This window comes from Oryctolagus cuniculus, chromosome 16 (assembly GCF_051225735.1).
Source record: "Oryctolagus cuniculus isolate XC-2025 breed Fujian yellow rabbit chromosome 16, ASM5122573v1, whole genome shotgun sequence".
NCBI classification, from domain to species: Eukaryota; Metazoa; Chordata; class Mammalia; order Lagomorpha; family Leporidae; genus Oryctolagus; species Oryctolagus cuniculus.
Window position 1 is genome coordinate 520,001 of NC_142882.1, and position 18,939 is coordinate 538,939.

The 18,939-nt window shown below is 74.6% G+C and overlaps 2 protein-coding genes across 9 annotated transcripts in view; one reads left to right on the forward strand and one right to left on the reverse strand.

Annotated features, from left to right (window-relative positions):
* Nucleotides 1-1,297: 1,297 nt before the first annotated feature.
* On the forward strand, nt 1,298-5,539 carry GPX4 (glutathione peroxidase 4). The gene is given in 9 exon segments (XM_089315219.1): nt 1,298-1,387; nt 2,356-2,385; nt 2,387-2,451; nt 2,538-2,557; nt 2,560-2,681; nt 2,765-2,920; nt 4,967-4,990; nt 5,095-5,154; nt 5,313-5,539. Coding segments are annotated over 9 exon segments (594 nt in total). The 5' UTR covers nt 1,298-1,303; the 3' UTR covers nt 5,346-5,539.
* A 273-nt stretch (nt 5,540-5,812) lies between these two features.
* SBNO2 (strawberry notch homolog 2) overlaps nt 5,813-18,939 on the reverse strand; it is a 37,450-nt gene continuing 24,323 nt past the window's right edge. For 5 of the 8 annotated variants that reach the window (XM_089315213.1, XM_089315214.1, XM_089315215.1 and 2 more), the window contains 28 exons: nt 17,607-17,768; nt 15,940-16,023; nt 15,671-15,761; nt 15,428-15,582; nt 15,219-15,352; nt 14,451-14,541; nt 14,207-14,350; nt 13,660-13,777; nt 13,329-13,434; nt 13,089-13,242; nt 12,104-12,280; nt 11,911-12,008; nt 11,305-11,387; nt 10,769-10,960; nt 10,275-10,444; nt 9,909-10,040; nt 9,438-9,573; nt 9,249-9,361; nt 8,992-9,063; nt 8,809-8,917; nt 8,543-8,617; nt 8,311-8,454; nt 7,460-7,554; nt 7,297-7,389; nt 6,950-7,081; nt 6,781-6,857; nt 6,485-6,690; nt 5,813-6,402 (listed from right to left, as the gene is read on the reverse strand). In XM_089315213.1, coding sequence (XP_089171339.1) covers nt 5,924-6,402; nt 6,485-6,690; nt 6,781-6,857; nt 6,950-7,081; nt 7,297-7,389; nt 7,460-7,554; nt 8,311-8,454; nt 8,543-8,617; nt 8,809-8,917; nt 8,992-9,063; nt 9,249-9,361; nt 9,438-9,573; nt 9,909-10,040; nt 10,275-10,444; nt 10,769-10,960; nt 11,305-11,387; nt 11,911-12,008; nt 12,104-12,280; nt 13,089-13,242; nt 13,329-13,434; nt 13,660-13,777; nt 14,207-14,350; nt 14,451-14,541; nt 15,219-15,352; nt 15,428-15,582; nt 15,671-15,761; nt 15,940-16,023; nt 17,607-17,768 — 3,822 coding nt within the window. In that variant the 3' untranslated portion in view covers nt 5,813-5,923. Of the gene's footprint in view, nt 6,403-6,484; nt 6,691-6,780; nt 6,858-6,949; nt 7,082-7,296; nt 7,390-7,459; nt 7,555-8,310; nt 8,455-8,542; nt 8,618-8,808; nt 8,918-8,991; nt 9,064-9,248; nt 9,362-9,437; nt 9,574-9,908; nt 10,041-10,183; nt 10,445-10,768; nt 10,961-11,304; nt 11,388-11,910; nt 12,009-12,103; nt 12,281-13,088; nt 13,243-13,328; nt 13,435-13,659; nt 13,778-14,206; nt 14,351-14,450; nt 14,542-15,218; nt 15,353-15,427; nt 15,583-15,670; nt 15,762-15,939; nt 16,024-17,606; nt 17,769-18,939 lie in introns of those variants that run through there. The other 3 variants (XM_051840285.3, XM_089315218.1, XR_016222468.1) reach the window with 2 other exon arrangements.

Consider the following 18,939-nt stretch of genomic DNA (forward strand, 5'->3'; position numbering starts at 1 on the left):
GGGAGATAACGGGCGCTGGGCAGGGCGGGCCAAGGTCTGGACTCGCCCCGGGGGGCCAGGGCCAGGGCCAGGGCGCAGGGTCCCGGAAGCACGGGCGTCCAGGGGGACCAGGGCCAGGGCGCAGGGTCCCGGAAGCATGGGCGTCCAGGGGACCAGGGCCAGGGTCAGGGCGCAGGGTCCCGGAAGCACAGGCGTCCAGGGGGACCAGGGCCAGGGTCAGGGCGCAGGGTCCCGGAAGCACGGGCGTCTGGGGGGCCGGGGCCAGGGCCAGGGCGCAGGGTCCCGGAAGCACGGGCGCCCAGGGGGACCAGGGCCAGGGTCAGGGCGCGGGGTCCCGGAAGCACGAGCACCCAGGGGGCATGGCCAGGGCCAGGGCACAGGGTCCCGGAAGCACGGGCGCCCGGGGGGCCAGGGCCAGGGCCAGGGCGCAGGGTCCCGGAAGCACGGGCGTCTGGGGGGCCAGGGCCAGGGCACAGGGTCCCGGAAGCATGGGCGTCCGGGGGGCCAGGGTCGGGCCAGGGCCAAGGCGCAGGGTCCCGGAAGCACGGGCGCCCAGGGGGACCAGGGCCAGGGCGCAGGGTCCCGGAAGCACGGGCACCCAGGGGGACCAGGGCCAGGGCCAGGGCGCAGGGTCCCGGAAGCACGGGCACCCAGGGGGACCAGGGGCCAGGGCGCAGGGTGTCGGAAGCACGGGCGCCCGATGCTGGGCCGGGGTCAAGGCCAGGGCCAGAGCTCGCGGGACCACCCTCGCGGCCGCGGTTCGCCGGGCGGAGGCCGCATAGCCGCGGGGCCTGGCTAAACGGTAAGCGGGGAACCGTTTTCAACGTGTCACCGACACGGAAGCCGAAGCCACAACGCCCACGGGCCGCGCTGGGCCCGGAGCCTCCGCGGGGTTTCATTTCCACTGAGAAGCCAAGCCCCTCGCCCCGTTCTCCAGGGGCTGGGGTCCCGCGGCCCGAGTTCCCACAGCGGGGCCTCAGCTCGGCTCGCTGCGGACGGCCGCGCGGGTAACTGTCCGCAACCCGCAACGCGGCGCTCGCGTGGACGCGGCCGTCGGTCCGTCGACGAGCATGCGCAGTCCTTGACAACAACAACCCCCTCAGACCCGCCCCAGGCCCCGAGCCGCCCCTCACCCCGGCTTCCCATTGGCTGGCGCTGCCGCGCGTCTGCGGGGCCCGCCGGCCGGCCAATGAAAGCGCGTGTGGGCGTGGCCGAGGGCGGGGAGGCGAGGCGCGCCGGCGCACGTCCATTGGTCGGCTCGGCGAGGGGAGGAGCCGCTGGCTCCCTAGGCCCCGCCAGCGCGATGATTCTCGGCCGTCTGAGTCGCCTGCTGAAGCCGGCGCTGCTGTGCGGAGCCCTGGCTGCGCCCGGCCTGGCGGGCACGATGGTGAGCGCCGCGGCGCCGCGGCTGCCCGGGGGCCGTTGGGGCGGACGCGTGACCACGTCGCGAGGGACCCAAGGGCCGGGGCGACCTCAGACGAGGGGCCGTCCGGCCACGGATACGCCCACCCACCCCCACCGGGGCTCGGCGCGGACGCGGTGACCACGCTGGGTCGCTCGCCCGGCGGATCGGGGCCGAGGTCGGGGCTCCGCAGCCTGACCGGGCGCGGAATGGGCCGTTGGGGGCCCCGGGTGCATCGCGAGGGGCCGTGCGCCAGGGCAGCGGGTGGGCGGGGGAGCGGCCGCTGGGCTGGGTGCCCAGGGTCACGAGCCCAGGCGGGGCCACCCCTCCCCCCCTCCGTCCCTTCCCCTGCCCGCCCCGGGGCCCGCTCGGCGGCGTCACAGTGGGCGGTGGTCGCCCTGGCGACGGCCTTTGTCCCCGGCGCAACGCCCGGTGGCCCTGGCGCGCCCGCAGAAGGCGGGCATGGGCCGCGCAGCCGCCGGCTCCCCAGGGCGCTGCAGGCAGCAGGCCCGGTGCCCGGGCGGAACCGCCGCCGGCGCCAAAACCAAGCCCCCCGGCGGCGGCGGCGGCGGCGGTGCAGGCGCAGGCGCAGGGCCCCCGCGTGCCGGCGCCCTCGTGCGCGCCCGCGGCCGGTGGAACCCTGTGCTTCCAGGCCTCGGTCGACGGCGCCAGTGACGGAGTGCGGGGGCTGTGTGGAGCTTGTGGACCCGGTGTGCGCAGGCCCCCCTCCCCCGCCGTCCCGGTGCCTCTGGGGCCCCGAGCCCTGCGCCGGCCTCGGAGTCCGCTGGGGACGCGGGCGCGTGCGCACTGCAGGAGCGGCCGTGACCTTTCCCGTGCCCCAGGGCGCCGTCGCCCGGCCCCCCCGGGCTCCCTTCTTCCCTCGGGGACCTGAGGCGGGGGGCGGCCCCGCCCCGCCGGGCGCCACGACCACTGACACCCCCCTTGCCTTGCAGTGCGCGTCCCGGGACGACTGGCGCTGCGCGCGCCTCTATGCACGAGTTCTCCGCCAAGGACATCGACGGGCGCATGGTTTGCCTGGACAAGTACCGGTGGGTGCGGGTGGGCGCGGGGCGCGGGCGCGGGGCCGAGGGGGAGGCAGGGGCCCGACCCGCCTGACCGCGCCCCGCGCCTCCAGGGGCTTCGTGTGCATCGTCACCACGTGGCCTCCCAATGAGGCAAAACCGACGTGAACTACACTCAGCTGGTCGACCTGCACGCGCGCTACGCTGAGTGTGGCTTACGCATCCTGGCCTTTCCCTGCAACCAGTTCGGGAGGCAGGTGCGTGCCGGGGGCGCCTGGGCGAGGGTGGGGGCCCCGGGGGTGCCTGGGCCCCTCCCCACTCACTCCCCCCCCCCCCGCAGGAGCCAGGGAGTAACGCAGAGATCAAAGAGTTCGCCGCCGGCTACAACGTCAAGTTCGATATGTACAGCAAGATCTGCGTGAACGGCGACGACGCCCACCCGCTGTGGAAGTGGATGAAAGTGCAGCCCAAGGGCCGGGGCCTGCTGGGGAAGTGAGTGGACGGGGGACAGGGGCATGCTGGGGAAGTGAGTGGACGGGGCCGGGGGACAGGGGCATGCTGGGGAAGTGAGTGGACGGGGAGACAGGGGCATGCTGGGGAAGTGAGTGGACGGGGGCCGGGGGGACAGGGGCATGCTGGGGAAGTGAGTGGACGGGGGACAGGGGCATGCTGGGGAAGTGAGTGGACGGGGGCCGGGGGCATGCTGGGGAAGTGAGTGGACGGGGGACAGGGGCATGCTGGGAAGTGAGTGGACGGGGGGACAGGGGCATGCTGGGGAAGTGAGTGGACGGGGCCGGGGGACAGGGGCATGCTGGGGAAGTGAGTGGACGGGGCCGGGGCCTGCTGGGGAAGTGAGTGGACGGGGGACAGGGGCCTGCTGGGGAAGTGAGTGGACGGGGCCGGGGGACAGGGGCATGCTGGGGAAGTGAGTGGACGGGGCCGGGGGACAGGGGCATGCTGGGGAAGTGAGTGGACGGGGCCGGGGCCTGCTGGGGAAGTGAGTGGACGGGGGACAGGGGCCTGCTGGGGAAGTGAGTGGACGGGGCCGGGGGACAGGGGCATGCTGGGGAAGTGAGTGGACGGGGGACAGGGGCATGCTGGGGAAGTGAGTGGACGGGGGGACAGGGGCATGCTGGGGAAGTGAGTGGACGGGGGGACAGGGGCATGCTGGGGAAGTGAGTGGACGGGGATCAGGGGCATGCTGGGGAAGTGAGTGGACGGGGCCGGGGGACAGGGGCATGCTGGGGAAGTGAGTGGACGGGGCCGGGGCCTGCTGGGGAAGTGAGTGGACGGGGGACAGGGGCCTGCTGGGGAAGTGAGTGGACGGGGCCGGGGGACAGGGGCATGCTGGGGAAGTGAGTGGACGGGGGGACAGGGGCATGCTGGGGAAGTGAGTGGACGGGGGACAGGGGCATGCTGGGGAAGTGAGTGGACGGGGATCAGGGGCATGCTGGGGAAGTGAGTGGCCGGGGGCCGGGGGACAGGGGCATGCTGGGGAAGTGAGTGGACGGGGAGACAGGGGCATGCTGGGGAAGTGAGTGGACGGGGGCCGGGGGGACAGGGGCATGCTGGGGAAGTGAGTGGACGGGGGACAGGGGCATGCTGGGGAAGTGAGTGGACGGGGGCCGGGGGCATGCTGGGGAAGTGAGTGGACGGGGGACAGGGGCATGCTGGGGAAGTGAGTGGACGGGGGGACAGGGGCATGCTGGGGAAGTGAGTGGACGGGGGGACAGGGGCATGCTGGGGAAGTGAGTGGACAGGGGGACAGGGGCATGCTGGGGAAGTGAGTGGACGGGGGACAGGGGCATGCTGGGGAAGTGAGTGGACGGGGAGACAGGGGCATGCTGGGGAAGTGAGTGGACGGGGGCCGGGGGGACAGGGCATGCTGGGGAAGTGAGTGGACGGGGGATAGGGGCATGCTGGGGAAGTGAGTGGACGGGGGCCGGGGGCATGCTGGGGAAGTGAGTGGACGGGGACAGGGGCATGCTGGGGAAGTGAGTGGACAGGGGCCGGGGGGACGGGGGGACAGGGGCATGCTGGGGAAGTGAGTGGACGGGGGCCGGGGGACAGGGGGACGGAGGGGGACAGGGGCATGCTGGGGAAGTGAGTGGACGGGGGCTGGGGGGACAGGGGGACGGGGGGGGTCAGGGGCATGCTGGGGAAGTGAGTGGACGGGGGCCGGGGGACAGGGGGACGGGGGGACAGGGGCATGCTGGGGAAGTGAGTGGACGGGGGCCGGGGGGACAGGGGCCTGCTGGGAGTGAGTGGACCTGGGGGTGGGATGGGGCCCTGGGGGGTGGGATGGGGCCCTGGAGTGGGGCAGGGGCCTGCTGGGGAGTGAGTGGACAGGGGGCTGGGGGGACAGGGGCCTGCTGGGGAGTGAGTGGACCTGGGGGTGGGATGGGGCCCTGGGGGTGGGGGGGCCCTGGAGTGGGGCAGGGGCCTGCTGGGGAGTGAGTGGACCTGGGGCTGGGTGGGGGGTCAGGGTCCCGCTGGGGAGCCCGGCCGGGCAGCCCCTGACACCTGCCTCTGCCTCCCACAGTGCCATCAGTGGAACTTCACCAAGGTACGGGGGGGGGGGGGGGGGGGGGACGGAGGGGACGGAGGGGCTGTGTCGGGCGTGGTGGGGGGGAGCGCCTGGGCCCTGTCCCACACTCTGTGCCCCCGCAGTTCCTCATCGACAAGAACGGCTGCGTGGTGAAGCGGTACGGGCCCATGGAGGAGCCCCTGGTAGGTGCGGGGGGGGGGGGGCTGCCCGGGGCGGGGCTGGGGGCGGGGCCGGGACCACCCTGACGGCGCTGTGAACCTATGGAGGAGGCCCTGGTGGTGCCCGGGGCGGGGCTGGGGGCGGGGCCGGGACCACCCTGACGGCGCTGTGCCCCCCACAGGTGATCGAGAAGGACCTGCCCTGCTATCTCTAGCCCCACAAGCGCCCCGCCCGCGCCCGCCCGCGCCCAAGCCTTCCGCCCGGCACCCATGACGGTCTGCCTGCAAACCAGCCCGCTGGTGAGGCAGCCCCGAGGACCGCGTGCACCCGCCGGAGGAAGGTCCCGGGCCGCCGGGCCCGGCGCGCGCCCCCACCCTGCTGCCTTGTGGGAATAAAACATGGAAACCCGCTGCTGCGTTGTGGTGGGGGAGGGCTGATCCCGGGCTAATCCCTAATCCCTCTCAGGTCCTGGGGAGACCCGCGCCGGGCCAGCCCCGCCCCCCCCCCCCCCAGGAGGCAGCTGCTCGAGCCCAGGACCAGCGGTCAGGGGGGCTGGAGTGCCCGCGCCTGGCCCGGCTGGAGGGCAGGGGCAGGAGAGGTCCTGGGGGCGGGGCTTCCGCGGAGGGCCTGAGCCGGGCAGCCCCACGCAGGGGGCCAGAGGAGCCAGTGGACACCGGGGGGTGTAGGCAAAAGGCACATATATTTAAAAAAGTTACATATATACATTAGAGTTCATTATAAATACAGGCGCGCCGGCCCGGCCGCAGCCGGGGGAGGCGAGCAGGCAATAACTTAGGGAGCAGGGGAGGGGGTTGCATACACGGGGGTCTGCCCCACGGGCCCCGGCGCGGACGCGCGGGGCCGAGCACCTGGGGCTTCCTGAGTTGCCAGCTCCTGGAGCGCCCCGCCCCCGGAGCTCGGGCCGTCCTGAGCGGGGCGCGGCGGCGGCGCGCGGGGCGGCGGGGCGGAAGGCACTGCGAGGGGCCGCGCCCGCGGCGCCGCTAGGGGCTGGGGAAGGCGGGCTGAAGCGGATGACGCTCTGGCGCTCGGCCGGGCCGCGGGCGCCGCGCCGGCGGGGTCGGCGGGCGCGAGGGGCGGCGGCGGGGGCGCGCGGCGCGGCGGGCTGTAGGTCAGGTCCAGCACCTCGCCCGCGCCGCAGGGCAGCTCCGGCCGCGGCGGGGGCGCGCGCGCGCTCCTGCGCCGGACGTCGGCGTCCATGAGCCGCAGCTCCTGCAGCACGCGGCGCACGCAGCCCTCGGGGATCTTGATGCCTGCGGGGGAGGGGCGGGCGGGCGCGGCGGTCAGGGCGCGGGGCGCGCGCGCGGGCAGGGCGGGCCCGCCGCCGGCACTCACCCACTTGCTTCTTCTGGTCCTTGGTCCTGAGGCGCACGACCTGCAGGTAGCTGCTGCTGCTGACGTCGGCCATGACGGCGGCCACGCGGCCCCACACGCGCAGCAGCGCTCCGCACAGCACGTAGTGGTGGCGCAGCCGCAGGCCCTGCGCGCAGTCCTTGCCCTCCTGCACCAGGCGGCAGTGCTGGTTCCTGCGGCGGCGGGGGCTGAGCGCGAGGTCCCGGCCGGCCCGCCCCCCCCCCCGCCCGCGCCCGCGCCCGCGCCCGCGCCCGCGCCCGCGCCCCCCGCCCGCTCACCACGCCGTGTGGCTGCAGTGCGTCAGCGAGAAGGCGTAGCCGCTCTCCCAGTGCTCCCTGGCCTCCTCGGCGGGCACCTGCGGGGCCGAGAGCCCGGTGAGCGCGGCCGCCCGGCCTGGGCGGGGCGTCGGGGCGTCGGGGCGCCCGGGGCCGGCGGCCGCACCCCTACCCGGTGGAACTTGCGGCAGAGCCCGTCCAGGGTCTCCGGCTGGCTCTGCCGGCCGATGTTGGGCTTGTACACGGTGAAGTGCTTGCCGCGGCCCTGCTCGGCCAGGAGGCAGCTCGGCCGGCTGCCGCGGACCTGCGGAGGGGGCGGTGAGAAGGGCGGGGCTCCGCGGCCCCGCCCCTGCATGCGGGATGGCCCCCCGTGCCCTAGCCCCGCCCCTGCATTGGGGGCCCCGCCACGCTCCGTCCCGCCCCTGCATGTGGGGGCTCCGCGGTCCCGCCCACACCCTGGCCCCGCCCACGCTCCGGCCCCGCCCCTGCACTGCGTGGGTGCGCGGAAGGGGCTGCCACCTTGTAGGACAGGTAGAAGCCGTCATAGGGCCCGGTCAGCTCCAGCGACTTGGCCAAGGCCTCCTCCCACTTGAGGCCGCGGTCCACGCTGATCTGCCGGACAGCGCGGTGTTAGCGGGGGTGGGCGGGGGCAGAGGGTGGGGCGGGGCTGGCGGCCTCTCACCTTGTAGAAGATCACCTGCCCGTCCTGCGGGTGCCCGGGGGCCAGGAACACCTGCTGGCTCTCCTCGTAGATCTCGTCGACCCCGGGAGCCAGGTCTGCGGAGAGGTGGGGCGGGGCGTGAGTGCCCACCTGCCCACGTAGGCCCTGGGGGTCCCGGCAGAGGGCGCCACACAGCGCCAGGCTCTGGGCACCGCGGCCACTGAGCCCCCACCCACTGGCCACTGCTCAGACGCCAGGGAGGGCTGGAACCCGACCCAGGTCTCCCAGGTGGGTGGGCTCAAACCCGGGTGCCCGAGTGGGGTGCGGGTCCCCCACGCCCGCTGAGCCCAGCTCCTGCTCTCCGAGGCCGGCAGACTCTGCCAGCTCTTAGGAGTAAAGCCTTCCCGGCACACAGCCTGGGCCACCAGGGCGCGGGGCGGGGCGGGGGCGGGCCTGGACGGGGCAGGGGGTGGGCAGGACAGGCGGGCGGGGCGGGGCGGGGGCGGGGCCGGAGGCCGGAGGCAGGGCGGGGCGGGGCGGGCGGGCTGGGGAAAGGGTGGGCGGGGCCAGGGTGGGCAGGACAGGAGGGGCGGGGCGGGGCTGGGGGCGGGGCCGGAGGCGAGGCAGGCGGGCTGGGGCGCGGGGCGGGGCAGGGGGTGGGCAGGACAGGCGGGCCGGGGCGGGGCTGGGATGGCGGCGGGGCGGAGGCCGGAGGCGGGGCGGGGCGGGCGGGCTGGGGAAGGTGTGGCGGGGCCGGGCCTGGGCCGGGGCGGGCAGGCAGGCTGGGGCAGGGGGCCGGGTAGGCAGGCTGGGGAAGGGGCGGGCCGGGGCGGGGGCCGGGGCGGGGCGGCGCGAGGCGGGGCGGCGCTCACCCAGGATGCCCAGGTCGTACTTCCCCTCCTTGCGGTCCAGCTGGATGAGGTGCTCGAAAGTGTCGGAGAAGTACTGGAACAGCGCGTTCTGCTTGTGCACCTCCAGGCCCAGGATGCGGTTCAGGAACTTGGTGATGGAGCAGTCTGGGGAGGGGCGGGGTGAGCCTGGGCAGCCCCCCCCACCCGCCTCCCGCGCGCGTGTGCGTGTGTGCGTGAGTGCGCGCGCACTGACCTCTCTCCACGTCCAGGCAGCCCGACCGCAGCTCTCGCCCGCCGATGCCGACAGACAGCAGCCCCTGCTTCATGTCTGGGGGAGGGGGCTCACGTTGGGGTCCCAGCCCCCTCCTCCCCGTTCCAGGGACCCCAGCTTTGCCCCGACACCAGGAGCTCCCAGGGCCCCCGAGACACCCTCCCAGGGTCAGCCACCGGCGTACAGGGTGGGCTCTCCCAACCGCAGACCCCCGCCGCCCCCAGAGCGCCCGCGCAGGCCCCGCTCACCCCGGAAGAAGGCGGCGGCCCCTCCGGGGTAGCCCTGGGGCAGGGGCACCTTGTTGTCCGCCTGGTTCAGGATGGTGGTCAGGACGCAGCTGAGGGCCCGGGCTCCGTACTGGGGGTGCAGGCGGCATGAGCAGGGGCCGGCCCAGGGGGGCCCCGCGGCCCCGCCCACGCCCACCAGCGCACCTTGTTCTCGAAGTTGTACTTGCTCAGGTCGCGCGACTCCGTGGCCCGGCGGTCTCCGTGGGTCAGGGCGCCCTGGGTGGGGAGGGGCGCCGCATGCTGCCTGGGCCTGGCCCCCCATGGCCAGCGGGGACCCTCCTGGCCCCCCCTCCTGGGCCCCCCTCCTGGCCCCCCCCTGCTGGCCCCCCCTCTTGGGCCCCCACCCCCTCACCCCCCCTCCTGGGCCCCTCCCCACCCCCCCACCCCCCCACCCCGCTCACCAGGCTCTCCAGGCGCTTGGCCACGATGGAGGCGAACCTGCGCTCACCGGCCAGCCCCGAGATGAGGAACACGTACTCGGGCGCCGAGACCTGGTTGGAGCGGTGGGTGCGGCCTGCGGGCAGAGGGGCTGTCAGGGCCCGGCCAGGGGACGGCGCGGGGGTGGGCTGGCCTTGGGGGGCCAGGCTCACCGAACTGCTGGATGGCCCGGTCGGCGCTCCAGGGCAGCTCCAGGGTCATGTGCACGCGGCGGCGCTGGTTCAGGACCCGGCGGTCGGCTTGCAGGGACACGCCGGAGCTGGACGCCTCCGAGATGATGGCGACCAGCTGGGGCGGGGCGGGGTCAGCGAGGCAGCCGCGCCCCCCGGCCCCCCTCCCCAGCCCACGGCCCCCCTCCCCGGCCCCCCTCGGCCCCCTCCCCAGCCCCTGGCCCCCCTCCCCAGCCCCCAGGGCACAGGGCAGCCCCCAGGCCCCCTCTCCGGCCCCCCGGCCCCCCTCCCCGGCCCCCCTCGGCCCCCTCCCCGGCCCCCCTCGGCCCCCTCCCCAGCCCCTGGGGCACAGGGCAGCCCCCAGGCCCCCTCCCCGGCCCCCCCGGCCCCTGGCCCCCTCTCCGGCCCCCCCTGGCCCCCTCCCTGGCCCCTGCAGCCCAGGAGGCCCCGCACCTTCTCGCCGCTCATGAAGCGCTGCTTTTCTCTGAGGTTGACGTGGTCGATGGACAGGCCCTGCTCCGCCCGCGACTCGAAGACCACGGTGCCGTCAGGCCGGGACACGACCCGGCCCTTCCTGCCGGTCATCTGTGGGGGCGGGGCGTGAGGGCCGGGCTGCACCCGGGGGCGCCCAGCTGCGCGGGGGCTGCCAGACCCTGGGCCGGCACTGGGCCCCCCCCAGGTGGTCAGCCCCCTGTTCTGACACAGGAAGCCCCGGCGCCCGCACTCACCTCGGCCACGCGCTCGGGGCCCCCCCAGGTCTCGGCCCCCTGTTCCGACAGGCGCGAGGCGGCAGTGGGAAGCCCCGGCGCCCGCACTCACCTCGGCCACGCGCTCGGGGCCCCCGAGCTGGTCGATGAGCTCGTCCAGGGTGTTGACCGGCAGCTCCGGGCCCAGCGCCCGCACCTTGGCCAGCAGGTCCTGCTTCAGCCGCTCCACCCGCTCCAGGGGGCCGGGGCCCTGGGGGTCCCTCTGCAGGGGGCACAGGGGGCCTGCGGGGAGCAGGTGGGATGGCACTCAGCCCCGCCTGGCCGTGTGGCCTCTGGAGGGGCAGGGCTGGCCCGAGGGACGGCGAGCTGGACGAGAGGCCTGGGCGGCAGGCTGCGCTCTCTGGGTGCCCGGGGCCACACACGGGGACCCAGCAGCCTGGGGACACTGCCTGGCTCTGCCCCGAGCCTGCTTCTCCGCAAGTGGGCGGCCTTGCGGCATCACCTCCCGCTCAGGTGGGCGGGGAGGCCTGCCCACCCGCAGACCGGGGGCAGGAGCCGGGCCCCAGGCCGCAGGCCCGCACCCCGACCCGGCCGGCCAGCCCGCACCTCGGTCGTCGGCAGGGGGCCCGACGGCGTCCACGAGGACCACATCGTCGTCCACCAGGGACTCCGGGGAGGAGTGGAAGTCGCTGTCCAGCCCGGCGTCCGACTCCGTGCTGCTGTCGTCACTGATCCGGATCACGCCGCCCGCCTCCAGCGCCAGCCGGGGAGCCTTGGCCCCGCGGCCCCGCGGCCGCCCTGCCAGGAGGGGGCCGGGTCACCTCGGGGCAGCAGGACGGCTGGGGAGGTCACTCAGCCCACAGGACCCTCTGGCTGGGGAGGGGGGTTCCTGGGCCCGGGCCTGATGGCAGAGTGCCGGGCCCCGCGGGGACCTGGGCCAGGGTGTCCGTGACTCTGTCGCCCTCCCGGGTCCCCGGGGTTCCCTCCCCGCAGGCTGCCGGCGCTCCCTGTCCCTGGGGACTTCCCTGTGGGGCTGGGGTCTGCACAGGCCCCCCACTGTGGAGCCCACGCCTGTCTGGCGAGGGTCAGAGGGCAGCAGGGCCAGGACCCCCAGGCTTGGGTGGGGGCAGCCGGGTGCTCACGTTTCCTCTTGGCCCCCGCTCCGCGGTCCCGGCGGCGCTTGGCGGAGGGGAAGTGCTTCTGAATGAGTGACAGGAAGACGCCCCTGCCAGGGAGAGCAGGGTTTGTGCCGGGGAGGGCGGGGCCTCCGGTGCTCAGAGGGCGGGGCTTGGAGCTGGGCACGGGGTGGGGGGGGAGGGCACCGGGGGGCTGGGCACCAGGGGAGCAGGGCGCCAGCAGGGCACCAGGGGGGTGGGCACCAGGGGGCTGGGATCCGGGGGGCAGGGCACCAGCAGGGCGCCAGGGGGGTGCGTGCCAGGGGGATGGGCACTGGGGGGGTGGGCACCAAGGGAGCAGGGTGCCGGCTGGGCACCAGAGGGCTGGGCACCACAGGCCCCCTCAGCTCTTCCACTGCCCACCTCCAGAGGATGAGGCCAAACCCCGGGTGGGGGTGGGGTGGGAGCGGGCAGCCCGGGCAGCAGGCAGGGAGTGGGCCTGCTGACCCGGCGGGGGGTGGACACCCAGCAGCCTCCTGAGGCCCCGCCCCCGGCCCCCAGCTCTGGCCCCCACAGTGGGGTCTCCCCAGGCACTTGGGGAACCCTGCTGGCCGTGCCCACCACGCCACTCACTCGGCAGCGGAGACGAAGCAGTCCAAGTGCCCGTCGTTCTCGTCCAGCACCTCACGCGTGCGCGCCTCGCCCGTGGACTGCAGCCCGATGACCACGCACTGCGGGGAGGGGGTGGGGGGGGGTGCGTGAGCGGGGCTGGGTCCTGCCCCGGGCTGGTCTGTGGCGGCGGGCGCTCAGGGCCTGCGCAGCCCACCTTGTCGCGGGCCAGCTCCTCGCGCGCCAGCTCCACCAGCCGGCGCACCTTGGCGGCGATGCACAGGTACTTGAAGAAGCGCTGGTGGGCCGACCAGAACTGGCCCCACAGGGACTTGCGCGACTCCAGGCCGATCCAGTCGGCCGCCTGCTGGAACACGGCCAGGGCCTCGGCCCACTGCAAGGCACGGCACGGTGCAGACTGAGCTGGCCGCGCCCACGCCTGCCCACGGCCCAGGGCACACGGGGGCGCCTGTGCCGTGGGCAGCACAGTGCCCTTCCCGCACCAGCACAGCCAGGGCCCAAAGACAGTGAGCGCGGCACAGCACAGGCCCACACATGACAGGGGGAGGGGCCGGCGCGGCACAGGGCCACAGACACAGGGGAGGGGCCGGCGCGGCACAGCACAGGCCCACAGACACGGGGGAGGGGCCGGCGCGGCACAGGGCCACAGACACGGGGAGGGGCCGGCATGGCACAGCACAGGCCCACAGACACGGGGAGGGGCCGACGCGGCACAGGCCCACAGACACGGGGGAGGGGCCGGCGCGGCACAGATGACGGGGGAGGGGCTGGGTGTCTGCGCAGTGCTGGCCTGTCTCGGGCCTCCCAGGGCGACTGCACCCCGGGGGACTTCTGGGGACACGTGTGCTGCTGGCACTGGGGGTGTTCCTGGCACAGAGCTGGGGCAGCCAGGGCCGCTGCTCTACACCCACAGGGGCCCAGGACAGGAAGTCAACAGAGCACAGGGGAGGCCCTGGGGGAGCCGGAGCCGGGCAGGGCTGAGGCTGGCGGGCGCGACGGGTGCGGGAGAGAGGACCGCCCAGCACGCGGGCAGGGCTGGGGCTGGCGGGCGCCACGGGTGTGGGAGAGAGGACCGCCCAGCACGCGGGCAGGGCTGGGGCTGGCGGGCGCCACGGGTGTGGGAGAGAGGACCGCCCAGCACGCGGGCAGGACGGGGGAGCAGACGGCCGAGGCCGGCTCACCAGCAGGGCCGCGCGGTTGTAGACGCGCTCGAAGGCCGGGGGCAGCGGGATCTCCTCGATGCGGAAGGTGACGCCCGAGAAGCTGAGCTGGCGCGCGATGTACATGCCGCTGACCTTCATGTCCATGGCCACGATCTCCATGGCGCCCACGCCCCTGCGGAGGGCAGAGGCCGGGGTGAGGGCGCACAGAGCCCGGGCCACCGCGCGGGCAGCCGGGCGCGGCGCGGCGCGGGCGCCCACCTCTTCTCGATGGCGTGCAGGAAGTCCTCGAAGGTGCGGAAGGGCGTGCCCTCGCCCCAGATGCCCAGGCGGCTCATGTAGATCATGTTCCGGGGCTCCGAGGCGCCTGCGGGGGGGGGGGGGGGGGCGGCGTCAGCTCCCCGCCCTGCCCGTGGGGCTGCGGTCTGGGAGGTGCACAGGACCCCGGGGCCGGGACGGGGGCCTGGGAAGGCCTGGCCTGGCCGCGTGAGCTGCCCCGGCCCAGCTGAGTCCCCAGGACCGGGGGAAGTGGGGCGCAGACCCAGGACCCTGCGGGGGCCACGCCGCCCGCCCAGCCCCGGCCCGGGCCCACCTGTGGCGCTGGCGTACACCACTCTGGCCAGCGGCAGCTTGTTCTGCAGGTCCAGCACGGCCTTGCCCATCTTGGTGGAGCTGGCGTTCTTGGCCTTGTGGCACTCGTCAAATATGATCTGGGGCGGGGGTGGGTTAAGGAACGTTCTGGAAGCAAGTGGGCCTCCCCAGAGGCGAGACACGGAGGCGGCGGCCTCCGGACCTGGCAGTCCCCGCGTGACAGCTCCAGTGTCTGGGGACGTCCCCGCCCCCCGGGGGAGACCGGTGCGGGGGCCGGGGTCGCTGACAACCACAGTGACCCTCGGAGGAAACACCCTGGCTGCAGCCGGCCACAGGCCAGGCAGGGCCGGTGCTGCTGTGGCTGGGCTGGGGCCGGGGGGGCGTGCCGGGCAGGGCGGGCACTGGACACGCCCCGCTCGGGCCCTGCGTGCGGCCCCTCAGCCCAGGCCCCTGCCTGGCGGGCAAAGTCCCAGCCCCCGAGCAGGAAGGCGGAGGGACAGGGAACCGTGGCTGGGCCCGGGCTCCCACCCCGTGGAGGCCCAGGATACGACGCCGTCGAAGGCCTCGCCGCACCACTCGAGGATCTGCCGCAGGCGCGTGCGGTGCTGGCCGCCGGCCTGGCTCTCCCCGATCAGGGCCGAGTAGGTGGCGAACAGGACGCCCTCTGAGGTAGTGTTGTCCCCGTACTTGATCTGGGGGTGCGGGAGGGGGCAGGGAGGCCTCCGTTTACCCACCTATAAGGGGCGCTGGGCGGGGCAGCCTGCCCGAGGCGACCCCGGCCCACGCCCCCACCTTGCTCAGCGCGTGCACCGCGATGCCCGGCGCCTCGATGTCCCGCAGGTCGCGCTCCGCGTCGTACTTGAGGTCATTGGAGACGCTGAACCTGGGGCAGAGCCGGTGTCAGGCAGGAGGCCCGGCCCTGCCCCCACGGCCCATCCCTGCTGCCCACCGCCCCCACTGGAGATGCTGAACGGAGGGCAGAACCGGTGTCTGGCAGGAGGCCCCGCCCTGTCCCCGCCCCCAAGGCCCCACCCCGCCCCCAAGGCCCCCTCCCCCGGAGGCCCCCATCCAGCCCCCCTCAGACCGCGGCCCCGCCCCCGTGGGGCAGGGCTCACCACAGCGCCTTCTTCCCGCCCCGCCCCATGGCCCTCGCCCCGCCCCTGCCCCACTGCCCCCGCCCCGCCCCGCTCACCACAGCGCCTTCTTCCCGCCCCGCCCACCACAGCGCCTTCTCCCCGCCCCGCCCCACGGCCCTCGCCCCGCCCCGCGGCCCCCGCCCCGCCCCCTCACCACAGCGCCTTCTTCCCGCCCCGCCCACCACAGCGCCTTCTCCCCGCCCCGCCCCACGGCCCTCGCCCCGCCCCTGCCCCACTGCCCCCGCCCCGCCCCCTCACCACAGCGCCTTCTTCCCGCCCCGCCCACCACAGCGCCTTCTCCCCGCCCCGCCCCACGGCCCTCGCCCCGCCCCGCGGCCCCCGCCCCGCCCCCTCACCAGAGCGCCTTCTTCCGGCCCCGCCCCTCGCCCCGCCCCTCGGCCCCCGCCCCGCCCCGCCCCCTCACCAGAGCGCCTTCTTCCGGCCCCGCAGGTGGTTCTCCAGGATGATGCCGGCCACCGTGCGGCCCTTGCCCACGCCGGCGCCGTCGCCGATGAGGAAGCCGGCACGCTGGCCGCTGGGCAGCAGGACCTCGTGTTGCTGCGGGGTCGGGGGCGGTCAGGGCCTGCGGCCGCGGCCGCACACCCCCCCCCCCCCCCCCGGTGCGCAGCTCACCTGGCAGGCGTAGGTGATGGCCTCCAGCTGCAGCGCCGACAGGGCGCCACTGTCCGAGGCGGGCAGCGCCAGGGAGTAGGTGACGTCCGGGGGCGGCACACTCGACAGCGTGCTGGTCTCCACCACGCGGTCCGGGTGCTGCCTCCCGAGCTTGGCTGCGGGGAGGGGAGGGGCGGGGCGGGCCGTGAGAGCCGAGCGGGAGGCCACGCCCTCCCCACGCGCTCGCGGGCCTGGGCCACTCACACTTGGAGGGCACGTAGTCCGCGTAGGTCTCGGCATGGCCCAGCTCCTCGGCCTCCTCCTCCTCCTCCTCCTCCTCGGGCTGCGTCTGCGACTGGAGAGGGAGTCGCGTCCAGGGGACTGCCCCGCCCCCCCCCCCCCACGGGCCACGGCCTGGACGCCGGGGTCCTGCCTGGCCCTCAGGCGCCCCCTGCTCCCGGGCCTGGACGCCGGGGTCCTGCCTGGCCCTCAGGCGCCCCCTGCTGGGGGGCCGGGGGACCTGGCCTGCTCACCTGGTAGCTGACGAGGAGCGGGGTGCTGGGCAGCGAGGGTGCCGGCTCCTGCAGGCTGGGAAAGGCCACGCCGGGCAGGAACAGCTGGGGGCGCAGTGGGAGGTCAGCGTGCACCGCCCAGGCCCGGTGCGGGCTGGCAGCGTGGGCTGACCTCAGGACAGGCGCGAGCTCACCCCGGGGTGACAGCGCCAGCGGTCGCCCGGGCACTGGGCCTCCTCTCCACCCGGCTGGCCCTGACGCTGCAGTGGGGGGCCCGTGCCACCTGTAGGCTCGGGCACTGGCTGCAGAGTCCCACCACGAGTGACCCAACACATCCCAGACCCCAGCCCGGCCCAGGTGGACAGAGGCACCGGCCCCGGCCCACTGGCTCCAGGCCGGGCACCGGGTGTGGTGGCCTCCCGGGACGCGTCTGCATGCCCGAGGCACGTGGCACCCTCAGCCTGCAGAGGACCTGGGGGACCCAAACCCACAAGGCCCAGCTGGACACGCCCACTCCCTGGGGCCCGCAACGGTCACACCCATTGTCCAGACCACAACACTGAGGCTGGGATGCGTGGGTAGGACAGGCAGGGTCCTGCCGGTCTGCGTGATTCCAAAACACCACACTCAAAAAAAAAAAAAAAAAAAAGCCCTACAAACTCCTGCCAGCCAGGTGAGCCCATCACACACACACACACACACACACACACGCGAGTGTGAAGACAGAACGGGGGCGGGGCGTGGGCTCGGCGGTCAGCCACACCCAGGCACGCAGGCCCCGGCTGCACCTCCAGGATGCGAGCGCTGGAAGGAGCAGCGAGGGACCCCGTGCTCGGGCCCCCGGAGGCTGCAGGGGAGACCTGGACGGAGCTGGACCTAGAGCTGGACCTGGACGGAGCTCCTGGCCCCAGCCCCGCCCAGCCCTGCCCAGCCCTGCCCAGCCCAGCCCGGCTGCTGCCGGCATCCGGGGAGTCGGCCGGTGGGCGGCGCTCTGCCCTCCACACGGCCCTCGGCCCCCTGCTGGCGCCCCTAGAGGGGTCTGCCCGCTCTGGCCGGCCAGCACGGCTGCCTCTGAGGTCAGGGAGAGGAGCTGCCCACGGGGAGGTTACAAGTCTACTCAAATTCCACCTTTTTTTCCCCCCAAGTTAACACAAAAGTAAACAAACAGAGGCAGTGTGGTTTCCCGGAAGGCTGAGTCAGGATTCCCAGCCGGGCCGGGGTGCTGGGCCTTGGGTTTCAGGCACCCCCGCCTGTCCACTGCAGGCCGTCCGGGCTCCGGGCGCCTCTTGCCTCCCTGCTGGCCGCAAGCCCCCACCTCGCCCACCTGTGCCGAGGGCCTGCGTCTACTGGTGCCCACGGAGGGCCGGCACGTGCCCTGCTCCAGGCACGTCCAACACAGCTCACAGGGCCCGGTAGTGGCCCTGCCTCCCCACCGGATGCCACCACCAGAAACGGGCCGGAGTCTGGCCCCGGCCGCCCACGTCCTGCAGGAGGAACCCTCTGGACAGGCGCACGGCCAGCACTAGCCCAGGGCCCAGCAGGCTGACAGCCACCTGGCCTGCGGACGCCTGTGTGCTTCCACGGGACAGGGCCCACACAGCCCCGGCACAGCCCCGGCCCCCACCCACGCCGTGCCGGGAGCAGGCCCGGAGAGAACCAGCATCCAGTCGGCTTCTGGGCGCACTGACCTTGTCCTGCGCAGACGAGGGGGTGCTCACATCCCAGATGGTGGGCACCTGGCTGAGGCTGTCCACCGACAGGAAGTCAGGGGTGTCGGCGATGTCCGACAGGGAGTCCACGGACGAGGAGAAGATGGAGGCGTTGGAGAGGTCCTCGAGGTACGAGGGGTCCTGGAAGACAGGCCAGGTGGCCGGAGTCCACACCCACAGGCAGCACCACACAGCCAGGAGCAGGGCCAGGCTGCCCCACGGAGGGACCCGGGAGAGACGCGGACACAGAGGCCACGCCACGTGGCCAGGACGGGGGAAGCTCGGGGTCCCTGCGCCCGGGGACAGGGCTGCTGTTGGGTGACGGCCGCAAGACTCAATGCACTAAGCCCACTGAGCCGGGCACCCTCAAGTGAGGACCACACAGCACAGCCACATCTCAGGAATGTTCTAGAAAGGGATAGGGAGCCCGGAGTGAGACGCCAGGCCCCAGGGCCACGTGCTGCGGGGCTGGGGGCGGAGGTCCCTGCCTGCGCCCGACTCCTTTCAAACACGAGGCACAGCTGCGGCAGCTGCTGTCTCCCCAGCCCGTCACCCCCACCAGAGACCCCCGAGGCAGCCCTGGGCTGCGGGTGGCCATGATGGCCTGTCTTGCAGGGACCTGAGCCCTGGCCAGGCCCCCCATCTGCTACACCAGATCGCCAGACCCCGTCCTGAGCCCTGAGCGCAGGGAGTGTCTTCCTGACACGGGGGGTCAGTGCCCCGTTCCCTGGGGCAGCAGGAAGGCGCCCCCTGCCCCCCACCTCAGCCTGGGCTTCGCTGGGGGACACAAGGCCCTTGGTCAGCAGGCCCTGGAGACCCCCAGCGGCTCCAGTCTCCCAGGCTAAGCCACCCTTGGGACTACCTGGGGCTGGGGAGAGGGCCTGAGGGGCCCCCAGCCCCCTTGCCTGGAGAGGCAGCCGAGGGCACCTGGTGCGAACCAGCACAGGCCCCGGAGAGTCCTGAGGACAGCACCCGGCCCAGCTGCCCTGCCCCCTTCTGCGCTCACAGTTGGTGGGAGGGAGCCCCAGTCCCCAGAGAGGAGGCAGGCCTGGGGCCGCGGGAGGGCGGGCATGGGACCAGGCAGCGAGGGTGGATGCCCCACAGGGCCAGGAAGCCAGGACGGTCACATCGCAGCGGCCCCACCTTGGGCCACCTCCCCAGCTCGACAGTGGGGTGACGATGCCGTGAGGGGAGGGAGGCCGCCACACAGAGCCCCTGCTTCCCGGGCCTGGCACGGCGTCTCCCCCGACCTGGGAGCACCAGGCACCCCAACCAGACGCGGCGCCCAGGGCCCACAGCTCCACGGTCTCCC